General features: G+C 57.5%; 4 protein-coding genes across 4 annotated transcripts; 3 read left to right on the top strand and 1 right to left on the bottom strand.

The window, feature by feature from the left end:
* The first annotated feature begins 2,094 nt into the window (after positions 1-2,094).
* H1-0 (H1.0 linker histone) lies at positions 2,095-3,024 on the top strand. Its single transcript, XM_009919596.2, has one exon. The coding sequence runs from the start codon at positions 2,266-2,268 to the stop codon at positions 2,836-2,838; it is 573 nt and encodes a 190-aa protein (XP_009917898.2). The 5' UTR covers positions 2,095-2,265; the 3' UTR covers positions 2,839-3,024.
* A 2,447-nt stretch (positions 3,025-5,471) lies between these two features.
* On the top strand, positions 5,472-11,287 carry GCAT (glycine C-acetyltransferase). The gene is made up of 9 exons (XM_069807279.1): positions 5,472-5,706; positions 5,786-5,916; positions 6,541-6,642; positions 7,172-7,318; positions 7,608-7,762; positions 9,356-9,438; positions 9,819-9,990; positions 10,416-10,537; positions 10,941-11,287. Exons 1-9 carry the CDS (start codon positions 5,502-5,504, stop codon positions 11,090-11,092), a joined length of 1,269 nt encoding a protein of 422 aa, XP_069663380.1. The 5' UTR covers positions 5,472-5,501; the 3' UTR covers positions 11,093-11,287.
* Positions 11,288-14,025: 2,738 nt separating this feature from the next.
* Positions 14,026-15,049, bottom strand: LOC138690004 (noggin-like). The gene has a single exon (XM_069807023.1). The coding sequence runs from the start codon at positions 14,955-14,957 to the stop codon at positions 14,172-14,174; it is 786 nt and encodes a 261-aa protein (XP_069663124.1). The 5' UTR covers positions 14,958-15,049; the 3' UTR covers positions 14,026-14,171.
* A 1,527-nt stretch (positions 15,050-16,576) lies between these two features.
* Positions 16,577-20,984, top strand: GALR3 (galanin receptor 3). The gene is made up of 2 exons (XM_069807278.1): positions 16,577-17,876; positions 18,485-20,984. The coding sequence occupies exons 1-2, from the start codon at positions 17,527-17,529 to the stop codon at positions 19,365-19,367; spliced, it is 1,233 nt and encodes a 410-aa protein (XP_069663379.1). The 5' UTR covers positions 16,577-17,526; the 3' UTR covers positions 19,368-20,984.
* The last annotated feature ends 4,879 nt before the right edge of the window (positions 20,985-25,863 follow it).

Genomic DNA, 25,863 nt, shown 5'->3' with positions numbered 1-25,863 from the left:
AGAGGTCCTTCGGCTGGTCGAAGTGTCAGACAGAGGCCGTCGGAGCTTGCTGCCCGTATGCTCCATATGGGATGGAAAATGATGTATTTGTTAGGTCTTAAGCAAAAAAAAAAACACAACCCAGGGGAGGTGGAAGGGTGGTTATTCCTCTCCGTAATTAGGAGCTCTTTGCTCTTAATAAAATCAAGTAGTTTGCAGGTGCTGCGAACCTTCCCTGCTCCCTGAATGAAGCAGGGCACCGAGGAGGGAGGCACAAGGGGATGCCCCTGGCAGCCCTTCCACCCGTGGGAAGGCATCAGGGGGCCGAGTGCCTCCTCCTGGGCCCAGGGCACGACGCACTCTCACGTAATATGTGTGTATGTCGGGAAGGGGGCATCAAATATTTCTATTTCTATTCTTTTTTTTAATGTCTGTTTCCTTTTATTTCTGTTTCTAATTTCTATTATTTCTACTATTTCTATTTCCATTCTTTCTATTTCTACTCTTTCTATTCCTATATTTATATTTATTTGTCTTTATATATCTATTTTTATTTTCATGCCCCTGGGCATCTAACGCGCATCGAGGTTACAGACAGATGCTCGCTATGTATTTTAATGCCCTGCTGAAGCGCTGGGGGGGTTTGGAGGTGCCGGGGTTCACCTCCGAGCACCGCACGGCGTGTCGGTAGGCACCAGGAGGCTGCGCCCGCGTGTTTTTAAGAAATAAGGGGGAAAAGATCATCAAAATCCTACGGGCCAGATGATGATAGCAGCTACATTTAATCTCCCAGGGACAGCCAACCACTCACCCAGCTGGGAAAGGGTGGCTGGTTGTCACTGTTATATGTCCTTGCTCTGTCCCCTCACAAAGAGTTGTGTGTTCCCCCCTCCCCAAAAGGGGACAGCCTCTTATTTGTGACCCCCGCCACACACATGCGAGGGCTGAGCTGATGTCCCCAAAGCAGCCGGTGGGGAGCAAAGAGGGCAGAGGAGGGGGGCAGAGGCGCTGGGCTGTGGGGTACTGCTGCTGAGCCTATTTTGAGCCCAGTGCGCCCCTTCTTCTCCTTGGTGTCCCCCCCAGTGTCTCCTCTAGTGTCCCTCCTTGTCCCCTGACGTTTCTCCCTGTGCCACTCCTTGTGCCCCCCCAAATGTCCCTCCCTGACCCCCAGCATCCCTCCTAACTGTCCCTCCATCTCTTGATGTTGCTGAGTGTCCCTGCCATGTCCCTCCCTGTCTCCCCCAGCACTTCTCAGTGTCCCCCCATGTCCCCTCCCAGTGTTCCCCCCCAAGTGCCCCTCCTTGTCTCCTCCATGCCCCCCTCAGTGTCTCTCCTCCCCACCCAAGCGGTCCTTCTTTGTCCTGCTGTTGTCCCCTCCAGTGTCCTTCTTTGTCCCTACCCAGCATCCCCCCAAACACTCCTCCCCGTCCCCCCACAGTGTCCCTCCTTGTCCCGCAGTGTCCCCCCCAAATATTCTTCCTTGTCCCCCAGCAACCCCCCCAGTGTCCCTCCTCATCCCCCAGTGTCCCCTCCAAGTGTCCCTCCTCGTCCCCACCCACTGTCCCCCCCAAATACTCTTCCTTGTCCCCCAGTGTACCCTCTGAGTGTCCCTCCTTGTCCCCCAATGTCCCCCCAAATACTCTTCCTTGTCCCCCAGCAACCCCCCCCGGTGTCCCCTCCAAGTGTCCCTCCTTGTCCCCCCAAATACTTTTACTTGTCCCCTAGCGACCCCCCCAGTGTCCCTCCTTCTCCCCACCCACTGCCCCCCCCAAATACTCTTCTTTGTCCCCCAGTGTCCCCCCAAATACTTTTACTTGTCCCCTAGCGACCCCCCCGGTGTCCCTCCTCGTCCCCACCCACTCTCCCCCCCAAATACTCTTCCTTGTCCCCCAGCGAACCCCCCCGGTGTCCCCTCCAAGTGCTCCTCCCCGTGTCCCTCCTCATCCCCTGCGTCCCTCCCTGTCCCAGCGCGGCGGGTCGGGTCGAGTCGGGTCGGGTTGTGGCTGACGCGGGGTGGAATGGAGGGGGGGGGGACACGGGGACACCAGTGGCGGGGTGGGTGGCGCGAGCGGGGAAGTCGTCCCCGCGGTCCGCACCCCGCCTTTAAAGGCTGGCTGCGGCGGGGGCTGCTGCAGAGGCAGCATCGGCACCGGCACCGGCACCGGCTTCGCTGCGGTTCTTACCCACCGCTTCCTTCCCCAAGGGTGGGGGGGTCCCCCGGCCGGGCAGACCAGGCTTCCCCCACCACGAAGGGTTAGCAGGGCATCGCGGGGCGAAGCGTTAAGAATGACGGAGAACCTGTCCCCGGTGCTGGTGGTCAAACCGAAGCGGGCCAGGGTGGCACGACGGCCGGCGGCCCACCCCACCTATTCGGACATGATCACGGCGGCCATCCGCGCCGAGAAAAGCCGCGGCGGGTCCTCCCGCCAGTCCATCCAGAAGTACGTGAAGAGTCACTACAAGGTGGGCCAGCACGCCGATGTCCAGATCAAGCTCGCCATTCGGCGCCTGCTCGCCGCCGGCGTCCTCAAACAGACCAAAGGGGTCGGCGCCTCCGGTTCCTTCCGCCTGGCCAAGGCCGACAAGGCGAAGAAGTCCCCGGCCAGGAAGAAGAAGAAGGTGGCCAGGAAATCCACATCGCCCCGGAAAGCGGCTAGACCCAGGAAAGCCAAATCGCCGGCAAAGAAGCCCAAATCTGCTGCCAGGAAAGCCAGGAAGAAGTCGAGGTCCAGCCCGAAAAAAGCCAAGAAGCCAAAGACTGTTAAGGCCAAGCCGCTGAAGGCGGCCAAGCCCAAGAAGGCAAAGCGGTCGAAACCCAAAGCCAAGTCCAGCGCCCGGAAATCACCCAAGAAGAAGTGAGAAGTCTAGAGGCATTTCGGTACTCTCCCCGTTGGTTTCTGTAAATAGCTTTTTGCCTGTATTTTTACTCCTTTCTATTGCATTTTATAAAGAATTGATCGATTCCTGTCTGGAAATAGCTAAAACAAGGCAGTTAATGAAAGAAAAAAGGAACTTATTTCATATGGAGAGTTCCCATTTTTAAGAGTTACTGGTCTGGGTTTTTATTTCAATGTCTCAGAAACTTCTTGCCTGTGTCTGTTGTTTGATTTTTAACACTGGGCTGTGTTGTTGTGTGTCGGGCGTGATGGTGACTCCATGCGTCTGCTGGGGCCGTACAGGATTTCAAATCCTGATCCTGCCCCAGCTCCCGGGGAGGGGGTGGTGGTGGTGTTTGCTGGGGCTGGGCAAAGACTCTGCCTTGTGTTGGAGGGGAAGCACATAACAAGAGCCACAGCCTTCCCAGGAGGAGCAAAAGGGGCTCCCTGCTCCCCCCTCCACCCCCCTGGCACCCAACCACGGGGCTGAGGCGAGGTGTGCCGGGCTGCTGCTGGGTGTGAGGTCTGGCCGGTGCTGGAGATGATAACCACCCGGCCGGTGGGGTGATGGAGCTGCCCTGCCTGCGGAGCACCCTGGGTGCTGGGCAGGGATGGGACGGACGGAGGTGGAACAAGGCCAGGGGGTCTGTCCACGTTTGCTTTCAAGGAGTTGGAGGTGTCCGGCAAGCGGGAAGGGGTCGATCCCTGGGGAGAAAGGACAAACGTGGCTATGAACGGCTGGGTACGGCCCCGTTATCACCCCCGGGGGCTCTGGCTGTGGGCCCAGCGAGAGCTGACATGACCCCAGGGCCTGCCTGGCCCCTGCCAGACCCCCTCCCTGGGCAGAGCTTGGTCCTGATGGTCGGGGCTGGCAAGGAGCCTGGGGGCTGGCCCTACTGCTTTGCAGGGTCTGAGCCTCAGGCAGGAGGTGCCTAATGCCCCTTGGCTAGAGACGTCTAAACTCCTTGGATGTCAGGATCCCCAACCACCTGGGCCAGGAGCTCCAAAATCCCAGGGGCTGTGGGCACTCAGTCCCCTTGGGCTTGCTGTGCCTAAATCTCATGGGCCCGGGCTCTTCACCCACCCCGATGGTAGCTCCCAGATCTGTTGGCCTGATGATCCTAAATCTTGTGGGCAGATGGTGCCTCAGCCTTTTAGCCATCAAGGATCCCAAATTGCGTAGTTCAGCGTAATGAAATCCTTGGCCTGGAGGTACCTCATCCCTTTGGGCTCTTGTTCCTAAGACCCTTGGACCAAAGGCTCCCAGACCACCGAGGCTGAAGACCCTAAATCCCTTTCAAAAGCCTGGTGCCTAACCCTCCTGGACATGAGGGGTCTAAACCACTCTGGATCCCCCAGTCAGCTATAGTGGAGGGTGGAGACGCCTGACCCAGCTGGGCTCTTTGCATCTAAACCCGGCGGGTCCGTGGGTCACAAACCCCTTCGGCCAAAGGTGCTCAAATTCCTTGGGCTCAGCTACCTCACTTCCTTCAGCTGGTTAAGTCCTAAACCTCTCAGACCAAAGGATCCTTGCTCGCCTCAGCTGGATGCACCCAAACCCTACAGGCACTTGTTTCGTTACCCTCTGTATTGGGTCTGGCTGGGGTGGAGTTAATTGTCCCCATAGCAGCCCTCGTAGTGCTGTGCTCCGCATCAGTAGCTAGAAAGGTGTTGATAACACACCAGTGTTTTGGCTACCGCTGAGCAGTGCTGGCACAGCACCAAGGCTGTCTCTCCAACATTTTTGCCCCCCCTCAACGGCAGGCTGGGGCTGGGCAAGATCTTGGGAGGGGACATAGCCAGGACAGCTGACCTAAACTAACCAAACAGATATTTCATACCATATGATGCCAGCTCAGATATAAAAGCTAAGTAAAGGGAGATGGAAGGGGGGCATTTTTGTCTTCCGGAGCAACCACTACGTGTACTGAAGCCCTGCTTCCTGGGAAGTGGCTGGACATCGCCTGCTGATGGGAAGTAGAGAGTAACATCATTTGTTTTTCTTTGCCTTTGTGCTCGACCTTTGCTTTCACTTTATTAAACTGTCCTTATCTTGACCCACGAGCCTTTTGTTATATTTTCTCCCTCCCAGCTGAGGAAGGGGGAGCGATAGAGCGGCTTTGGTGGGCACCTGGTGCCCAGCCAGGGTCAACCCACCGCAGTCCTTTTTGGCGCCCATGAACCCACAACCCTGGGATTAAGAGTCCTGTGGCGGGCACCCGTAAACCACCTGACTGCGAGGATCCACCTCCGCCGAGGACCCCAAATCCCTGACGCAGGGTCACCTGGTCGATCCTCAAGGTCCGTGCTGGCCCCGTTCCTCCAAAATCCCTTCGGCCCTAATACACAACCCCCACCCTCGCCTGCTACAATTCCTAAATCCCACGGACGGGCTTCTCCCAGATCCAGGGATCCCAAATCACCTGGGTTTAGGGGTGTCTAAACCCCCTGGGACAGAGCCTTACCCCCAGCCAAAAAACCCAAACAAACCCCAGGGGCCCGAACGAGGGCTCCATTCATGCTGCAGGCGGGGGGCGGAGCCAGAGCGGCGCCCCGCCCCTCCCCGCCGGCGCGGGGGCGGATCCCCGGCGGCCATTGGCTGCCGGGGACCCGCCCCCGCGCCGGCGGGGAGGGGCGGGGCTAGGGATGTGGCGCGGAGCGGTGGCGCGGGTGTTGCGGAGCGGCGGAACCGGGAATTCCCGGTTCGTTTCGGGAACGGCGGCGGTGGTTGAGTTCCGCCGACGTTTGGAGAGGGAATTAGAGGACATCCGAGGTGCCGGGACTTGGAAAAGCGAGCGGATTATCTCTTCCCGTCAAGGCCCTCATCTCCGTTTGGAGGGCGGTGGAACCGGTGGGTACGGGACGGTGGGGAGCGGGTTTTGGCTTTATCTCCCGGTACGAGGTCTGTGTTTCTCTCTTTCCTCCCTCAGGGATCCTCAATTTTTGCGCCAATAACTACCTGGGTCTCTCCAGCCACCCCGAGGTGATCCGTGCTGCCGTGGAGGCCCTCGAGAAATTCGGTGCTGGGCTCAGCTCCGTCCGGTTCATCTGCGGTACCCAGGTACCAGGCACCGGGGCAGCATCCCCTGCTCTGGGGTAGCCTTTCTCGGGGGTTTTGCTTCAGACTCCCATCTTGGCACTCGCGTTTGGGCACGGTCCTAAAGTACACGTGGCCAGGCAGAAAAAAAAAAAAAAAAAGCCTGCAGAATTCCTGCTGGCTAAAGCTCTGGAAATAGGCCAGCTAAAACCATTACCACCCTGGAGAGGGAAAAGAAATGAAATGCCGCTCTGGATTCACAAAGCAAATGTCATTTCCCTCCCCTTTAAGGGTCAAACTTACAACGAGCCTGCCTTGAAATGGCTCTGTCAAACCACCCCGGTTTATCCCCGCTGGAGCCCTTTCAGAGCCCCAGCTGGTTAAGTGCAAAGAAAACTCCGAGCTGCTCCCCTGTGGGTGGGGAGCTTGGAGTGTCCCTGCTGCGCTTTTGGCGTCCAAACCCATAATGGCATTTTAGGGCTGCGTTTGCAAAGACTTTCTGAACACAATTAACTTTTCCCACGCACACACACCTTTTCTGGATAAAACCCAGCTGCTTCCTGCCCTTGCAGTCAGTGTCTAACAGCAGCGGGCAAGTGAGAATTTGTGCTGCCTCACTAGTGATGCTCGCTCCTCTCTTCTCTTTAGAGCATACACAAGGACCTGGAGGAGAAGATCGCACGTTTCCATCAGCGGGAAGATGCCATTCTTTACGCCAGCTGCTTTGATGCCAACGCTGGTATCTTTGAGGTTTGTAGGGCTTTCCTTGTGTCGTGCGTGAAGGAGGGGGGGTGACGGCAATGTGCCCGCCGTGCCTTCCAGAATCTCTGATGTGAGCTCTGCGCCGCAGAGAAGATGGCAGTGACTGGTGGTGGAGAACCCTGAATTGGTGCCCCTGGACCAGGGGAGCCGTGCGGAGCTGTTTCATCAGCCCTCACCTCTCCCTTCCCCAGCCAGCTCCAGCTTTTGGGGAGGGCTCCCATTTCCTGGGAGGTCCGTACTCCCCCTTGAAGCGTAGACAGCGGGAAGGGGTGATCCCCCAGGCTTGCTAGGGAAGGAGAGGGAGGTTTTGAGCTCAGAAGCCACTTGCAAGAGCCTGGCCTAAGGAAATTGGGTGATAATTTGGCTGGGAAGGGAAGTGGAAAGTTTAGCGGTGCCAGGAGAGACGTGGCAGCTGCAATCAAATGCAGCCTTGTCCTCTGCACCAAGAGATGCTGGAAGATCTCGGTGAGTCGACACCCCAGAGCGAAGGAAGATCCTTTCTGTTCGGTGCGGCCAGGCCCTGCTGACCCCGGAGGATGCGGTGCTGTCGGATGAGCTGAACCACGCCTCCATCATTGATGGGATCCGCCTGTGCAAGGCTAACAAGTACCGCTACAAACACATGGACATGCAGGACCTGGAGGCCAAGCTGCAGGACGCGCAGGTACGGAGGTCTGCTCCCAGCCCAAGGCGAGGGTGCTCCCTCAGCTGTGCTCCCTGCTCAGTAACCAGCCCCGAAGGGTGAGCTCTGCCTTTTCCCGTGCAGTAGGCATCGGTTTTGCCAATAGGCACAGGTAGGCATGGATGGGCAAGGTGGGGAAGCAGCTGGTTGCAATGCAAACGCCCCATCTCGGTTAGATATATCCACTCCGACTGTGTCCCGGTCTCCTTCGCCAGCCCCTCTCCTCAGGGTGACATCCTCACCCCTGGGGATGCCGCTTTCCCTCCTACAGAAACATCGTCTGCGGCTGGTGGCCACCGACGGTGCCTTCTCCATGGATGGTGACATCGCACCCCTGAGGGAGATCTGCCAGCTGGCCCAGAAGTACGATGCCCTGGTCTTCATTGACGAATGCCATGCCACAGGCTTCCTGGGACCCAGTGGCCGGTAAGGGGCTGGTTTACCCCTGTTTCTCCCCCCCACCAACCCCAATTACCTCTGAGGCAAGGCCAAAGGTGGTGATGGCTGATGCGTTTTTGTGGGGGGACTCCTGGAACCACTGTTTCTTGAAGGTTTCGCACCCCACCTCTGCCTCAGCCCTGCCCTCCTGATGATATCTCCCTTTTGGGGCACCTGAGGGGATCGAAAGGAGATACTTTAGCACTGACCCATCCCAACACAACAGCCACTACTCTCTGTGTGAGGGATGGTGCGTGACCGCCTCATCTGCCTCTCCTGGCAAGCAGTCGGACTTTGTGATTTCCAAATCCTTCTCTCAGCTGTCGCTTTCAAATGCTTGGGTCTTGGGGGTTCTGTGGAGTTAGCTTGCACAGTTCGATAATTCCCTCAGCGCAGCTTTTTCCTCCATCCCCTGGAGATCCTCCAGGTGCTAAGCAGTGCACTTGCTGCAGGTGTTTGCCGAGAACAGACACTTCACGTGCTTGTTTCGTTCAGGCACATGAGTGCCAAGCGCTCCGGTGCGTGGTCCTTCCTTCTTTTACTGGAAGGTGGAGACCCGTGTGAGGCAACACCTGTAGGAACGAGCAATGGGTCCCTCCTCAGATGGAGGGATAGTGCAGGAGATGACAAGAGGAGAAAGCCATCTCTGAAAAAGCCAAAAGTCGCTCTGTGTAGAGCTCCCTTCCAGCTCTCTGCTCTCTAGGCGAATCCCATGTGGGAAGCTGGCGAGTCCACATCAAGCTGTGAAATGCGTGAGAAGTGGGAGCTAAGCCCCCTGCCTTCCTTGGGGCATGGTAGCCATCCTATGGGTTGAGGTAGACCTTGTCACTCTGTCCCAGGGGGTTCTGTGGTCCCAGCAGCTGCAAAAACAACTGTTTGACTGCTCTGAGGTGTGTAAGTGCACAGTGGCTTGAGAAGGAGAGAATGGTTACCGAGTGCTTCATGAGTTATGCTAGTTTCAGCGTGAACTTGACACTGTTGTCTACAACGCTGTGTTTCAAGAGAGCCAACAGGGAGGCTGGGTGGCCGTGCCCCATCCTGCCTTTTTGGGCCAGAGGACGCAAAGCTGCCGAGTACGTTTGCCACGTCTGGTTGGTTCCACTAGCGTAGACCTTGACACGGGTGCTTTAGGCCTGGTGTGCTTTTAGGGCAGCACATCAGTGATGTGCAGAGCCCACCTCAGAGGACATCGGCTACTCGAGCCAGGCAACTGCTTTTCCCTGGTGTACGCTAATGGTGTGGTGTGTGTCAGAGGCATGCGCAACACCGACATCGGTGGCTAGCGCTCTGTTTGGACTATTAAACTTCTGTGCAGGAAGTTTGAGTATTCTGCCGTCTGTAAGGGATGAAGAACCCATGCTCTTACCTTGGGGGATCCCAGCTTAGCCTTTCTGCAGGAGAAGGGAAGGTCAACACTTGGGTTGAACTACAACAGGGGGGTGTTGGTATTCTTTCTTTACGAGAAGGGGGACACCAGAGACCTGGCTGGTGGCACTTTGTTTCCCTTGAGGCATCAGGTGTAGAGCAGCTTCCCTGGTGCATGCTGGCACAGCTGATAACGTGACATTCCTCTTTCTATAGGGGTACCGATGAGCTCCTAGGAGTGATGGACAAAGTCACCATCATCAACTCCACCCTGGGAAAAGCTCTTGGAGGAGCTGCAGGTGAAGGCATTTTCCTGTCCAAGGCCCTCCATGCCCTAAAGAGCTCCACAGCATCGCTCTGATGTTTCCTTCCTCTGCCTAATGATAGAGCAAGAAATGCATGTCGTCCTCTTCTACTGGTGGCATGAGGCTCAGTTTGGGACCCTGCTGCAGGGTCGAGGGAGGTCCTGCCGTGTGCTCCTTCCACTGTCATCTTCCCCATGCGTTTGCCTTTGGGGTCAAGGTGCAAACTCTTGGTAAAAGGCATCAGCTGTGATTTTTTTAGGCCTGGTTTGTATTGAAATTCCTGCTGTAGGTGACAGGTTGGCTTTATCGAGGGGCCCCCCTCTGACGAGATCTCCCTGGGGTGCCTTGTCCATTTCTCTTTCCTCCATCTGCAGGTGGGTACACAACTGGCCCCAAACCCCTCATCGATTTGCTCCGCCAGCGCTCCCGCCCGTACCTCTTCTCCAACAGCCTGCCTCCCGCCGTGGTGGGCTGCGCGTCCAAGGCCCTCGACCTCCTCATGGAGAGCAATGCCATTGCACAGTCCATGGCTGCCAAGACCCAGCGGTGAGGGGGCCATATTGGGGGGGGGAACAGGGAGGGAGAAGTTCGCTAGGAATGAGTTGTCCACATGTGTTTATTCACGCTCCGTCCCCCCCATCCCCAGTGATAGCCGTCAAGGCAATTTGCAAGGTGCTCCGGGAAAACTGCATGTGCCTGTGTGTGTCGGGCAGATGTGTGGGCAGATGGGTCACATCTGGATGCTCTGCGTGCTGGGACACATCTGTCCCTCAAGCAGCTGCAGTCCCATGGAGCAGGAAATGGCAGAAGGTCGCTCCAAAAAGAGAGATCCCTTCCCTGCACAGGAGGTGCAAGTGGAGCAGAACTACACCCAGCCCTTGGTGGCCAGGGTGCCCGGGGGCAAGCGAGGCAGCAGTCCCCAAGGACAGGGGTGACGAGGTTTTACTCATCCTCTTTGTTCTCTTCACCAGGTTCAGAAGCAAGATGACAGCAGCCGGCTTCACCATCTCAGGGAAAGACCACCCCATCTGTCCCGTCATGCTTGGGGACGCTCGGCTGGCTGCAGTGATGGCTGAGGACATGCTGAACAGAGGTGAACCGGGGAGGGAGCTCTGGATGCAGACATGTGCCTCGAGGGAAGGGACAGCCAGTGGTGGTACCACCACCGTCCTTCCTCCAGAGGATGTTCCTGCATGAAATCTGTTATTTCTCTGCCCTCCAGCTGAGAATGTCCTCGTGGTCCCCCCAGACGTTGCTGGCTTCACCTCCTTTCTCTTTTGGGGGGGTTGCCTTAGCCCTCTTGTCCTGCCATGCTGGAGTCCTTCCCCATCCCTGGCCCTAACCCTCATTTCCATGCTTGGGAGCAGATGCCGCTTGAAAACCCTGAAGCCTGAAAATGGTTCTTGGGAGGGAGGATCCAAAAGCTTTTCTATCACCCACTACCACCTCAGCCTCCCTCCCAGCCGGCTCTGACTCTCCGTGCATTTCCTCCCCAGGCATTTATGTCATTGGCTTCAGCTACCCCGTGGTCCCCAAGGGAAAGGCTCGGATCCGGGTCCAGATCTCGGCCGTTCACAGCGACGAGGACATCGACCGCTGCGTGGAAGCCTTCACCGAGGTGGGACGGAAACACGGAGCACTGCCTTGAGGGGCCAGCGAACTCCTCCTCCGGCACCATCCCTGCCCATGCCTGTGCCTGGGGGAAACAGCTTTAGCAGCACGCTGCTGGAAGCAGGACCGGTCCTCAAGGCATCGCAGCCTGCGGGAAGCTGTGGCCGTTCCAGCACACTGGCAGCAGTGCTGGCAACCAGCTCTTGTGTCATTAAAGGTGTCCTGCAGTGCAGTGGATATTTGTCCGGCTCTTGTTTTCTTATCCAGGAGCTGCAGCCCATCCTCATCCTCCCTCACTGTGACCAGACACTCTGCTGTGTCTTCCCTGAAGCCTCAGTCCGGGTGCTGAAGTGCTGCAGCTTCTGCTGTCTCCTACTGATGGAAACGTAGCGTTGCTGGTATGCCCAAGGTCACTTGCTCCCTCTGCGCTCTCCTGCGGGTCCAGCAGTGTCACCCCGGCAGATCTGCCCGCTGTAATTCCCCACCGAGGCAGGGAGGTTTCCCAAGCCCTTGGCAACCTGAACCACTGGCAGCTGCTTTGGGAAAGAGGACATGGGCCAGCCAAAACTGTGGTGCTCCTTTCTCCCCTTCTCACTCTCGGGTGTTAGGTGTGAGGCTTGCTTGGTCCTCAGGACCGGTTCTAAGGCTTTGCCCATCGCTGCAGTGCTCCCAAACCTGCCCTGGGAGCTGCATCTCTCCCCAGAGAGGCCATCGGGCAGCGGGCAAGCTGAGGGGGCAGAGGCCAACAGCATGGTGAGAGGGCCTGCGTCTGCCTGGGGCTGGGCTGGAGGGCAGAGCAGGTGCCAGAAACCTGCAATTTTCCTCCATCAGCTGCAATTTTTGCACAGCAGAGGACACACGGCAGGCTGGGATCTCTGGATTTGTTCCTCCAAGCCATGCTGGGATAGCGATTGAGCACTCAAGCAGGAGCGAGTGGGTCCTGGGCATCTCTCTGGATTGCTTTGTTTACATTGGTTTTGCTCCAGATGAGAAATCACGTGCGGCCTGCCGTCTGCCCATGTGCTGAACTGAATACCAGCTGCCTGCCACCTGGGACAGACTCCAGCCGAAATGAGGGTGTGCTGTGCTTGCGTGCCGGAGCACTGGGTCACATCAGCAAAGACCTGCTCCGAAAACGCTACCTGCTCTTAGGCAGTCAGGGAGCGAGCTGCAGGGTGATAACGTGTCTGACCTGAACTAGAGCAACTGCAGACGAATACAGAAGTTAATTCAGGGTTGCAGGGCTTTACGGGATGCAGAGGGCAGGGGAGGAACGCGTCTTCCATAGGGCTGCCGCCGGACCTTGTTAGAGCACCTGGTAGTGTAACTGTGTGCTGAATTTATTTAATTTTCCGTCTCCGCAGGGCCCTGAGCTCAGCCTGCTGATAAAGTATGATACGGAGTTCCCTCTGTGCGGCACCAGGCCCTCACAGTGCGGCGAACCCTTCCCCCTTATCAACGGGCAGTATTTTGAGAACAGGGAACGGAATGGGGAAATGGCAGGGGGTTGTGCCCAGGCCCCTCTTGCAACCTGGAAAAGATGAGGTTTCAGCCAGCTGGGCTCTGGGACAGGGGGTTTGAGTCCCTAAACTGAATCACCGCTGCTTCGAGCCCGATGCATGTACACCCCCTTGCTCGCCCCTACTCGCACACCCATACCGTGCTCCCCCCCCACTCCCTCCCTGCCTCCGGCTGGTCCCCAGCCCAGGACTCCCCTTCTCCCCTGGGCTTCTGCAGGCAGCCCTCCTGATGGCTCTGCTCCTCTCAGGGCAGCCAACCCAAGCAGTTTAACCCTGCTCCAGCTTTCAAGTCCCCCCCCTCAATGGGAGAAGAGCCGTACAGATGTCATCTGCGAGCAAGAGCGGCAGCAGCCTCCCTCCCCTGCAATGCACACGCTGGTTCTTGCATGCACACATGGGCTCCCCTCTTCTCCTCCTCCTCCTCCTCCTCTCCTCACCAGGTGCCCTGACTTCCCTCTCCCCTCGGGCTCTCCCAGATCCCTCGGCAGCCGACCTTCCGCGCTCCGGCTGCCTCTCCGCCTGCTTCAAGGCCGAGCTTTGCTGCAGACGGCAGTTTGCGCGGCGGCACGGGGAGCGCTGGAGCCTGGGGAAGGCAGGAGGGTCAGGCGATGGCACGCTGGAAATGCATAATGCAGCGTCCATCGACTGCAGGCGCCGTGTTAATATTGCATACCCAGGCAAAGCCTCCAGCTCTTTCTTTCTTCAAGGCCTCCCAGCCTCTTTGCAGCTTTTAGTCCAGAAAGCAGAGGACATTTTGCCGGGTGGAATGTAGAGGCAGACGCTGCTTTTCGAGGATGCAGTTCCCACTCCGGGCTCGCTGACCCACCCCAGACCCCGTACGCTGCTCTGCCAGGCTTTCCCCCGGGGCTCGAGCCGTCACCCTCTACACCATGTGGGATAGGTGTGGGATCCCCATATCTCACCCCTTGTGCCTCGAAGTAGGGGTCTGTCCCATCCCATCCCATTTCCATACCCCCCACCCCTACAGATGCTTCCAGCCCTGGGTCCCTGCCCACCCCCCCAACTCCTTCCACCCTCACCGGGCTGTCCCAAACCTGCCCCCCGTCCCGCTGATGCTTTCCAGCCCCTCTCCACACCGCCGTTTCCACCCTGAGCTGTGACCCACCTCCCTCTACCCCTTCCCCACCAGCATCCCTCTGCCCTCGCCCCCCCCGCCCACAGCCCTGCCCAGGCAGCCAGGGATGTCCCAGTTTGGACCGAGCCCGGTGGGGCTGATGGAAATGGGGTCTGAACCTGCTGTCGGGGGCCGTGATTTTCCCACCCGGCATCCTTTGCTGGAGATAAACGCTACACAGGGGCCTCCACCAGCGTTAATGCCTCCCCGTGCTGGCGGGCAAGGGGCGAAGCAGCTGCGTGTGTCCCCCCACCCCCAAACCCCGGGGGGCTTCGGCGAGAAAGAGCAATGACGGCAGCTGATCCCCACTTCCCTTCTGGAGGTTTATTTCTCCATTTGGGGGGTTGTCCCCCCCAGCTCCAAGGGTGAGTCCAGGTGACCGCTCGCCTTTTCAGGCCATTTGGCTCCAAGAAGAGGCACTGGGAGCGGGGGGTCCCCTCCGCATCCCCCCCCCCCACTCCTCAGCGGCAGGAGCACTTGCAGGCAGCCACGACAGGGTAAGGGATCTGCCGCCAGGCGCAGTGTGGGGGTCCGGGAGTCTGGGGGACCCAGCAGTGCCAGGCTAGAAGCTTGATGTGGGTGAGCTGCGCGGGGCGGCAGGTCATGCCGGGGGGCCAGGAGCATCCGGGGGGTCCGGTCTCGCAGGCGGTGTGGCGGACCCAGCGGGGCCAGAAGACCGGTCCCAGGTCGACCCAGGCAGAGGTGAGGCGGCAGGCGGCCCGTTCCACCAGCCACTGCTGCAGGCGGCGGGCCAGGGTCCCCAGTAATTCGGGGGGCAACCCCGAGCCGGGGGGCAAGAGGGTGGGCAGCTCCAGCCCCTCCAATTCCCGCCACAGCTTGCGTCGGTAGCGTCCGGCACCCTCTGCCAAATCCCGGCTTAGGGACTCCAGGTTCTCCTCCGGGATGCTGCCGTTGAGACCCCGAGGTTTTTCGGTCGCCATCCAGAAGCGGTCAAAAGCCGAGCCCAGCAGCCGGCGCAACCGGCCGGGCTTCAAGTGCCGGGGTTTGGGGGAGTAGCGGTAGTCCTCGGGGGAGAGCGAGAGGCTGTAGGGCCGCGCCGGGGCCGAAGGGCGGCCGCGTAGCAGGCGGGCGGCGGGGTCAGCGGTGCCGGACGGCGGCAGCGGCGGATCCCGGGATTCCTCCGGAGGTGGACCCAAGGCATCCAGCGGTGGGAGCAGGCAGAAGAGGAGGAGGAAGAGGAGGAGGAGGAGGCAGCGGCGGTGTGGTCCCTCCGTGGCGAGCGGCATCGCGGCAGGCTGTGCCGGGCTGCGGGCTTGCGCTCCGCCGCATCCCCCCCCTGCCCCGGGTTATCGCCACGTTCCCGAGGCATGGCCTTCCCCTTTTCCCCGGTTGTGGCGGCTGATAACGAGATGGCGGCGGGGACACCTCGCTCCCTCCCATCAGAGGGGCAGGCAGGCGGGGGGGAGAGGCCGCATCGTCCCTCCCACCATGCCGAGAGGTGCCACCGGAGAGGGGCATCGGGGCTGCTGTGGAGGGGAAGGGGCTGGTGCCTCCTCCTCCTCCTCCACATCCCGCTCCATCATTGGAAGAGGTATCCAGGACCTTCCCAGCAAAGGGAAGCTGGTGGCCTTCGGGTCTCGCCGGGAAAGGATCGCCAAGCCGGGCCGGAGGGCTGCCTGGGTCACTGTCGCCTCTCGGTACATCAGCCAGCACACGAGCTGTCCCGGGCAGATGTGATGGAGCTGAACCTCTGGAGATGGCCTCCCTGGATGGCTTGTCCTCCTTCCCCACGCTGCAGTGCCCCGGCAATGCTGGTGGAGGGCGGACCTGGGCTGGATGGAAACCAAAACCTGCTTTCCTCTCCTTCCCTGGGGTCAGACATTGTGGGAGACACTCTATGGCTCTGTGCCGTGCTGCTAACAATTAATTAATAACACCTAGTAGGAGCAATTAATTGCTTGTGCTCCAGAGGGTTTAGAGCTGTATCCCAAGGACAGGGCAGGGGCCAGGCTCACCATGGTGGGATATTCATGTTCCCCGGAGGTGTTGGGCAACATGTCCTGAAGACCCAGCGTCGAGGGGTGCCTGCGAGACCTGCCGGGGTCCATGGGACCCTGCCCCCCTCCATCCTCCCTCTCCCACCGGAGAGCAGTGGGCTTTTTCTCTCACTGTCCCCTCCTCGCTGGAGCAGGGAACGGCTGAGCCTGCGGGAAAGCTGGGCAGAGAGGAGTTAACTCCAAACCCAACCTCAGGGAGAGGGGAAAAAAAAAAACCACAACAGCCACAGATCAATGGATCCGCAGCAAGAGCAGAGGGAGGGAAAAGGGGGAGACAGAGAGAGAGGAGAGGAGCTCCAGAAGGAGACAGACGTGTGTAGGAGCCAGGAGAGGAGAGAGCAGAGCTGGCAGCGGGCAGGGGCGGGGGTGACGGCACTGGCTGGACAAACTCTTCGGTGGCCCGTGTCCTCCTTGCCACCGCTGCCTGGGCTGGACTGGAGGTCTCCCCGGAGTAAGTGGTGAAGCTGCAAGCCCTTCCTCGCAGAGGTGAGTGCCAGCTTCCCAAGCTGAGAGGTGGCCTGAGCAGGGACACGCTGGTGCTCAGAGATGCCCCATAGTCTACCTGCGAGGTGCATGCCCAGAGGGAGATCGGGGTCCTCTGCTCGAGCAAGAAGATCCCACGGGGCCGGGTGGAGGAGCCAGATAGTTACCAGTAGGGTAGAGGGGACCGCAGAGCCAGAAAAGCAGGGATCACCTTTTGGTTTGACACAGAGAGGCTGCTGGGAAGGAGAAGTGGTGTGAGCTGAGAGATGGGGGGGCATGGGATGAAGGAGCTTGCATGACCCAAAAAAAGAGTTAATTGCATGTCAACAGTTGCTAGATAATGGTGTCTTTCCCTCTTGGTTGCTGCTCAGCAAAGGACAATTTGTTCTAATGACGGTACAACACAGGGATGGCTCGTTAGTAAATAGGCTGTTGGCGCTCCCCGTCTGAGCGCAGTGTTGCTCAGGGCTGGAGGAAGTTTTGCGGCAAATCACAATACCTTGAGCTGCAGGAATAATACAGTAATTGCTCCTTTGTAATGATCGTGGTGGTGTGTTTCAGGTGGCTGTGAGGTCTCCCCCCCCCCGCATCCTCTCCTAGCTGCCTCCATCCAACCGATGGCCACCTCTCAGCATCAGGTTGCCTCTCCCCTGTGGAGCATAACTACTGCACAGGGAGCAAGGAGCAGCCAGCTCCTCGGTGGTGGTGGTCCCAGTTTAAGGAGCTCCCTCGGGGCGGGAGTGTGGTGGGGTGCTGCTGCTGCGGGGACCATCAGGTCCCTGCTGCTGCTGGAGGTGGCACAGCCCTGGGGTGAGTGTGCCGGGACCAATTACAGCCCCACGGGAGCCCCTTTCCCTGTGGCCGAGCCCTGTTGAACACCAGCCGAGATTTAGACTTGCCAAAGCAAGCAATCCCAAGAGCTTTAGCGGCTTTGGGATGGTAGGAGGAATGTAGTGGAGGCCAGGCAGCAGGGCAGGGGGTCCTTCAGGGGGCTGGGAGCACAGGAGATGCTGTGGTGGGGGTGTGAATGTGAGCAGGAGAAAGGGGCTTCAGCCAGGCAGATGTGGGCTGACTGATCCCAACAGCATTCTTGCCAGCGATGTCACGAGGATCTTGATGTCATCACTTAACCGGCTGGTTGGGATTGGTATCTCTAGGAGAAACGTGGGTGTCAAAGGCCGGGATCGGGCACCTTAGGGCCAGAGCTCTGGTAGCCACTGTGGTCAACACTGACCAGCACCCACGTGCCTATGGCCATGCACAGGTGCTGTGTCTCCCCTTCTCCCTGCACAGGACCCCGCGGTCAGATGGAGAGATGCCAGGGGGATGGAACGCCTCTTCCGACAGCCCAGAGCTACGAGCAGCAGGGATTATTGTGCCCGTCATCTTCTCCTTCATCTTCCTCCTGGGTACTGTGGGCAATGGGCTGGTGCTGGCCGTGCTGCTGCGGAATGGCCAAGTCAAGTACAACACCACCAACCTCTTCATCCTTAACCTGGCCATGGCCGACCTGTGCTTCATCATCTGCTGCGTCCCCTTCCAGGCCACCATTTACACCCTTGATGGTTGGCTCTTTGGGGCCTTTGCCTGCAAGGCTGTGCATTTCCTGATCTACCTCACCATGTATGCCAGCAGCTTCACCCTGGCCGCTGTCTCTGTTGACAGGTAAGTGTCCCCTTCCCTTTGAGTCCCTCAGCTCAGGGACAACGTGTTTTCCACCCTTGAGCTGAGGGGTGGGAGAAAGGCCAGTCCTTGCCCTGTTGAGTGTCCTGTAAGAAGCAGGTAGGGTGTCCCCAGAGGCAGAGCCAGCCTCCCCAGCTCCCCGTGCCCTCTCCCAGCACCAAGCCAAGCTCTTGGCCTGGTTACCCAGCCCTCACTTGAGAAGGAGGAGTGCAGGCACATGCTGAGGTTTGGTGTCCATCATGCAAAACCAAGAACGGCAAAAGTCCCAGGGCAGCAACACGCTACAGGAGAAGCAGGGAGCCCTCTGGGTCCTGCTCCTATCCTTCTCTTCCCTGGTTCAAGAGGCGCACTGCTTGCCCTTCCTGACCCAGCACAGCAGAGTGGGTGATGGAGATCCCAGACCCGCTGTTGGGATGATCCTGATCTCTGTGTGAATTCACTGTAACCCTCCCTACCAGGAGGTGGGGAGGGGGAGAAATGGGTGGCTGCATGGGAAGGGGTGCACAGATGGCAGCTCCACAGGACATGAGAGATAACTCATCTCACCCATGTTGTGTTTGACCTCTCCTTCTTCTTCCCCTCCTCGCCAGGTACCTGGCCATTCGCTATCCACTGAAGTCCCGGGATCTCCGCACCTCCCGAAACGCAGGAGTGGCCATTGTAGCAATCTGGTCACTGTCACTGCTCTTTGCGGGGCCTTACCTCAGTTACTACCAGATTGTCCATTACCACGGGGTGCCCATCTGCGTCCCCATCTGGGAGGACCAGCGCCGAAAGATTCTGGACATCCTCACGTTTGTCTTCGGATACGTCCTGCCCGTGTTCGTGGTGAGCATGGCATACGCCAGGACCATCAAGTTCCTGTGGACCTCTGTAGACCCCATAGAAAGGATCTCGGAGTCCCGGAAGGCCAAGCGTAAGGTCACCAAGATGATTGTGGCTGTGGCCATCCTGTTCTGCCTCTGCTGGCTGCCCCACCACCTGGTCATCCTGTGCTTCTGGTTTGGCCACTTCCCCTTCAACCGAGCCACTTACGCTTGCCGCTTGGCTTCCCACTGCCTTTCGTATGCCAACTCCTGCCTCAACCCCATTGTCTATGCCCTCATCTCCAAGCATTTCCGCAAGCGTTTCAAGCAGGTCTTCACCTGCCTCTTCTTCCAGAACAAGACCAGGAAGAAGAAGAGAGTTGGAAAGAAAGTCCATGTGGTCAACGTGGGCAAAGCTTTCACCAACAGCACCGGAGGTTTCTATGGAGGCAACACTGAGGTGACTCAGGTCCCAGAGGAGAACATCAGGAAGAGGGACCCTGAAGGTGCCAGTCATGCCAGAGCATGGACTCACCAGCTACAAGACACCATGGTCTCTGTTCAGAAGGAGCTGCTGGAGGAAGAAAGTTTGGCAACAGCTGGCCGTCCCCTAGCCATGACCCCTCCAAGAGGAACTCGGGAGTTTCTGACTGTTCACTACAGATGAACAAAGTGAAGAAACCTGTTTTCCAGCCAGTGAGTAGCCAGTCCATTCCCAAACAGGCAGAATAACGTGGGGCAGAGGGGAATGGATGCAGCAGGGCCACCGAAAGATCCTGTGGCAATGGTTAACCCATTGTCCCCACTCACCTTCACTCACTGGCCCACAGCATTCATATAGGAATGGCACAATCCACCCGTACAGCTGCAGAATGGAGGGACATCTTAACGTGCTGCCAAGTGACCTGGGAGGCCTTCCTGCAACAGGTTTTAAGGCTTCTGTTTCCCAGCTGCCTAACTTGCTAATTTTGTGCAGCACCTTGAAACTCTAAGAGGGAGGCAACCAAAATGAAAACATCCTGGTAGGAAATCCAGGCTGTTAAGGGTGCACCAGAGCATAGGTGGGAAGGGTGGAGAGAGCGCACAGGGACCTGAGTGTGAATAGGGTGGCTGGCAGCCTCTCTCCCTGGCAGCCCCAAGCGGTGGAACACTGTCCCCTGCCCACATGCCCTTTTCCCATGGGCCAGCCCATGTCCACCTCCATCCCCTTCCCTAGCCCCTGCATCCAGATCAAAGGACCTTTGCCACACCGGCTACGAGGAAGTCAGCCATCTGGGCTGACAGCTCGATGATGCAAACTCCATAGCAGTCACTAGTCGTACTTAAATGATTTATGCCACAGCAGGTGAAGAATGGAAAGGCTTGTATGCCAACACCTCTGCGTGCCTCCCCTCTGCCCCTCTGGCTTCTCTTAAGTTCAAGAAGGAAAGGACCTTCTGCCCAGTCTCTTCTCTCCACCCTGCCCCATGAGAAGTACTCGCTGGAGGATGTTTCCTAGAGCTCTGTCCCACCTGGCTTTAGCTCTTGCAAGCAGATCCTGCAGGACACTGTCCCAATTCATAGTACTGCTTGCAGTTCAGAAGTATTTCCTGACAGCCATCCTCAGTTCTTCCTAAACAAACCCGGTAACTCCTCCTTCCACCACATTGTTCCACCCCTCTGCTTACTGTTTGCCTTTTGCAAATTCCTAAGGGATTGCTGCCTCCTCTTTGATCTTTGCTTGCTACTCGGAGCTTCATCCCTTCCTTCTGGGGGCTGAAGGACCTGTTGCTCTCTCAGCAGATGTTATTCAGTGATATTAGCCCCCTGTGTGTGGTTTACTGACTTGGCCAGACAGCTTTTTTTCCACGTGATGATGACGATGATTGTGAGTGAATTGATGGCTGTCACCAAAGCAGAAGAAAGTAGCCAAGCTGCAAAATGAGCTGTGGAGCCACGTGATGGTTGTGGTGAGGCAAAGGAGAAGGAAACAGGCCCATCACACCCATGTGCACTTAGTTTCTGTCTCCTCAGTGCCCCTTTCTACCTGATGGAGAAGGCTTCCAAGGAAAGAGAGACCAACACCACTCAGAGCGTTGGGACATCTTCCAAGACGGCAACCGTTGCGGGATTGCGGTGGGACCCATGTCCACCTGGGAGCAAAACTTTCCCCTGCTCTGTCCCTTCTGCCCTGAGCAGCCGTGGAGGAGCCTTTGGTAGCAGCTCAATGACACCCCGCAGCAGGGCCAAGAGTCCTCCCAGCCTGACAGTGGGAAGGATGGAAAGTGCTGCAGGGATGGCGGGGTGGGGCAAGAAATCAGATTCACCAGAAGGTGCTGGAATTTCTCCCCTGCTTGACCGTAATAAACCCTTGTAATTTCCTTATCCTGCCATGTTTGCTGTGTGCTGGATACAATCTCTGCCCGGCGCGGGGCTCTGCAGTTTGGGCTGGAGGTGGTGGAGGCTGTATGAATCGTCCGAGCAGAGTCTGGTTCTTCTGACTCACTAGCAGGGCATCATTTATATTTGACTTTGCAGCCACTGCAGAAGTGTACGGAAGAAACAATGAGGGTTTTAAGAGGGATCCAGCACTGCTGGTGTTCAACAGAAAGTTGTAGGAGAGGGAAAAGGAGGGATGGTGAGAGGACAGGCAGAGGGGGGCAATATAAATGAGAATGTGTGGGGCCGGGCGGGAGCCATCCACAGGGACAGAAAGCGGCAATGAGAAGGCAGGGTGAAACGAGGGGCTAGAAGCAGAGAGCAGAAGGGAGGATAAGAGGGCATGAGCGAGGTGGGAAGCAATGTGCTGGCAGAGCACCCACGTTTTGGCAGGAGCCTTCCCCCATCCCAGCAGTGTCCCGCTGCTCCGGAGCTGGGGTGAGCATCACTGGGCTGTGCTGGACCCCAGCCTACAGCAGCTTTCTCCAGCATTTTTCTGCATCATCAGGCTGCCAGAGAAGCCCAGAAAAACACCAGCCAAGCGAGGTCTTTGATCAGTCTAGCGCACACGTAAGGGAGGGAGCTGGTGGGATTTGCATTGCTGCACGCTGTGATTTGCCACGGTGCCTGGCAGAGCCAGGTCCAGGCACGTGGCTGGCTTCACGCAGCTCCCGTTTTGTCACGTAGTCATGACATGAGTGGAGAGGGGAGGGGGACCAAGAGGGGTACTTGGCTTCCCCTGCGTGCCAAGTCTATGTGCCGCAGGTGACTGCAGCCACCTGAGGCCATACTCTGCGGGGACAAGACAGCTTTGCTGTGGGCACACAAGCTGTGTGATGCCACCTGGCTTGCAAGTGCAAGCAGGACAGACCCTGCATTTTTTGCCAGCACAGACATAGCTCCTGAGCCTTGGTTCTGTGGCCCGGGAGCTTTTGGTGATGCTGTAGGACAAGACAAGGAAGAAGCCCTAGAAAGGGGATAGACAGATCACCTGAGAGACCAGGAGGGGGAAAAGGGACTGCTTTTGCTGGCCAGGAAAGCCCTGAGGAAGGGAAAGGGACCAGCCTGTGGAAGGACCTCCATGGGGAGAGGTGAGGGAGAAATCTCCGTTAGCATCATGCTTTCTGACCACATCTCAGGGGCTTCGCTCTCCTCTGGGAGAGGCCAGGATCACCAGGTCCACAGCTTATCCCCACTGAGATGGTCTTCTGTTGGCAGCAAAAGAGATGAGCTTGTTCGTTCAGACCCGTTAAACTGAGCTCAAGCCCCACAGAGCTCCTTCAGCGACCTCCTCCACAGTCCTGCAGCCAGGCCTGGGATGCCTTGGCCACAAATCATTAGACCTGCCACCATCCCAGCTCAATATTTACAGTAAACTTTACATGATTGCAACAGCTCTCCTTTTCCTTAATTACATATGGCATTTATTCAGTGCTGCGTGGCTCCTGAGTGTGTAACTCTTACATGAAGCAGATCTTCACCCATAATGCCCTAAGAGTAGTGAAAGAGGGAAAGCTTGGCAGAAAGTATTTAGCGAAAGCAGTGACGTTGTGGGACTCTCCAGACTTCCACACTGAAGCTAGGAAACAGTTACAGATCATCATGGCGGCAGTAGGTTTCGGAGTGAACACCTTTGCCCTGAACAGGGCAGATGGTTCTCCTTCCACGGCAGTTTGCTGCCCTGCACCCTGCTGCCCACAGCCAGCGTGTGCATGGAGATATCCCTCACGGCAAAGCCCTACAGGCTGACTTTCCAGGCGGAGATGCAAAGACTGGGTGCTACAGCAGACTCCGTAGCCTGGACATCTCCAAGAACCATACTTCTTGCTTTCTAGCTAATTAAAACAGTGAGGCAGCTAATGCTGCAGAGCCCCAGCTGGCAGAGACGAGCCATTTACTGCCAGCCCGCTGATCATCAGGAGCCGATTGCCAGTGTGAGCCTGCAGCAAATGTGAAGTTTTTAGAGGCTGCGCAGCCCCGTCGGGAGTGTTCCGAGCCCCGCACGGGCTGTGGGAACCGCTGGTGCCCTCGCTGGTCCCCGTGCATGGTGGGACATCGGCAAGGCAGCTGGAGGCTACGTCAAAACTAAAGGGGTTTTGGCCCCAACCGTGCCCTTCGATGCTCTCAGTGCTGCAGGTGTTGTATGGCAGGGCTGGGAGACATCAGGCAGCAAGGGGCTTGCAGACCTGTGACGTGCGTGAGCAGAGCCACGAGTCCCCCTCCTTATTTCTCTTCTCTTTCTGTCCCCTGCTTCTGCTTGCGTAAATCTTCCCTTATTGATTTGTCCTGCTCACTCTTAAAATTCCCAGGCAACGTGATATTTCTAACCCTCGCTGAAGCTGTCGCATGCCTCGCTAAAGCTCAGCTCCAAGGACATCTCTTTCCCCGTGCGGAGGCCAGCCGAAGTGCTGTGCTGGGAATTATTTTTCTTTTTCCACCCAAGTGTCTGATGTTGCTGTCTGCACCTTGAGCCTCCCTTGCTTCCTATCCCCGTTTCTGATTTCTCCAGCTCCCTTCCTTCGTGGTGGCTGCCGCTCCCCTGCGGCCGATGCCTTTCGGAAACGTGTCCAGTGTGCTTTTCCCACTTTCCCAGGGATGACTAGTCCTGCAGCCGCCCTTTGCACGCGATGCCGTGGCTGGTGGCCAGCTCACATGGCCTTGAGCGGCCTCTGGGTAAAACGAACGTGTACATCATTTCTGTGGGTGAGGACTCACGTCACAGCCCCAAAGCATTGGAGGGAGAAGGGAACGGCAGTCGGGAGCAGTGGTACGGCACAGCCAGACGCTGCCTGTTCTTGCCCACATGCGGCCGGGCTATTGCTCACCCCTGATCCTGCTTCTCCTGGTCCCAGGTTGCAAAGGGAGCAGATCAGGTCAGGACTGACTGCTGCGCATTGGGGTGAAGCCGAAATAAAACAGGACAGAGAGAACAGCTGGGGGAGAAGGTATATTTAGCCTGGTAAGTGTTTGCAAGCCCTGGCTCCCATCCCTGCGCTCTGCCTGGTGCTAAGGCCCGATTTTGGGGGGCACGTGAGCAGGAAAGGTAGATGCTGAGCCCAGGCTGGGGAGGCTCCAGAGCCAGGAGGGAATTCCTGTCTGCCCAGTAACAGCATACAGGCTCCAACTGGTTTCTCAGCTCAAAGGCAGAGGTGAAGAAAAGGTGTTACATCGTTGATATAGAGCCAGGTTTAATTAAAGCTGAAGGAGCTTGATTGCTGCTTTCCACGCAGCCTCCCCTCCAGACTGATTAGCATTCTGCAGTCTCCACTCCCAGCTTCTCACCTTAATTAATGACTCCTTGCTTATATTTTCTTTCCCACTTGTCATCACTTGGGCTGATGAGCTGGCTTTAACGCTGCAGAGGCCGGTTTGCCACATCGGCTGGGAGCTCGCGTGGGGCAGAAGGAACAGGAGAGGTGAGAGCAGGTCGGGGCTTGGTGGTTGGCAGTCAGCACCAGCTCCCCTGCAAGCTGGGCTATGTAGCTACCCTCTGCAGACCAACTCAGCCCTGCCAGCCGTGTGCTGGTTCTGGTGCCTGGCATCTCCCCAGCATGCATGCCGTGAGCCCGACGCTGCTGGGAGGTATATCAGACCCAGGTGCCGAGAAGCTGATTCTGCTGATGCCCTGGTGTGCAAATCTGGCAGCCCTGGGAGCGGGGGGTTCCCCATCTGCAGACACGTGGGGCTGTGGCAGACAGAAAGCTGTTACGAGGACGGCTCCTAATTCCCTGGCAGAGCAACAGGCTCGGGTGCTGCCTGTGTTTGCCCTTGTGCTGACGGGAATGGGACCTTGTACGGACACTCTGCAAACAGCCAGGACAGTCCTGCAAAGGCAGCTCGTGGCAGGACAACCTTGCCAGCTCGCAGGCAGAGAAGTACTGGTGTGACAGGCATGGTCAAGGCACGTAGCACTACTAGCTATAGGGAATTCTGCTTATTTGCTTTTGGGTTTAGCTGCTGGTTCCTAATCCATGACCAGCCTTAGCAGGTTGCCAGCTGATTATTTTAATTCTTCCAACAACCACGTACTCTCTTCCCCTCTCAGAGCTTTCAGAAAAAAACAGAGGAAGGCTATTTGCTGTATCTGTCTCCTTTATCAGCTTCCTAATCGAAACTCCTGGCTCTTCCACCTACTCACCTCATGGGCCCTGAGCTGCCCAGGGCTGCTCTCCCACGCTGACTGGGCACAGTGCACAAAGAAGGCATCTTTCTGCAAGTAGCTTTCTATGATTGAGCAGAAGAGATCTGTCTTGCTCATGGAATGAGCGGAGGAAGCAGATGAAAGGGTGGGAGGTTTGCCAGAGATGCTTCATGGGGCTTCTTTAGCAGCGCAGATAATTACAGTGATGGATTTGGAGTCTGCTAGAAAGGCAAAAGTGGAGAAAGCAACAGAGTTCAGGTGTTGGCTCAATACCCTGGACTTTAATTATTTCAGCTGCTGAAGAGTTGAACAGATTCTTGATGTTCACGCATACTGCAGTGTGAGCTTTGCATTTGCTTGCATAGGTAAGTTGCCGCTTCAGCGAACGGCCTCTTGCTGAATAACACCCACGCAGCTTTGTTAGGAGGCTTTGTTCAGGGCTGTTGCTTCTGCTGTGGGTCCTCAGTGAGTCGCAAGCAGGTTTTCAGTCTTCACTTGCTTGGATGAGCCAGATCCTCAACCTGGCTGGTTTTGGTTGCATCTTACAGCACAGCAGTGGCTGCAAAGACGGGGAGGTTGCTGCTGGGTTCAGTGGCTGGGGATT

The sequence above is a fragment of the Haliaeetus albicilla genome, chromosome 19 (genome assembly GCF_947461875.1).
Source record: "Haliaeetus albicilla chromosome 19, bHalAlb1.1, whole genome shotgun sequence".
NCBI classification, from domain to species: Eukaryota; Metazoa; Chordata; class Aves; order Accipitriformes; family Accipitridae; genus Haliaeetus; species Haliaeetus albicilla.
Note: the sequence above shows the minus strand (reverse complement) of the source record. Positions and strands in the feature narration are given on the sequence as shown.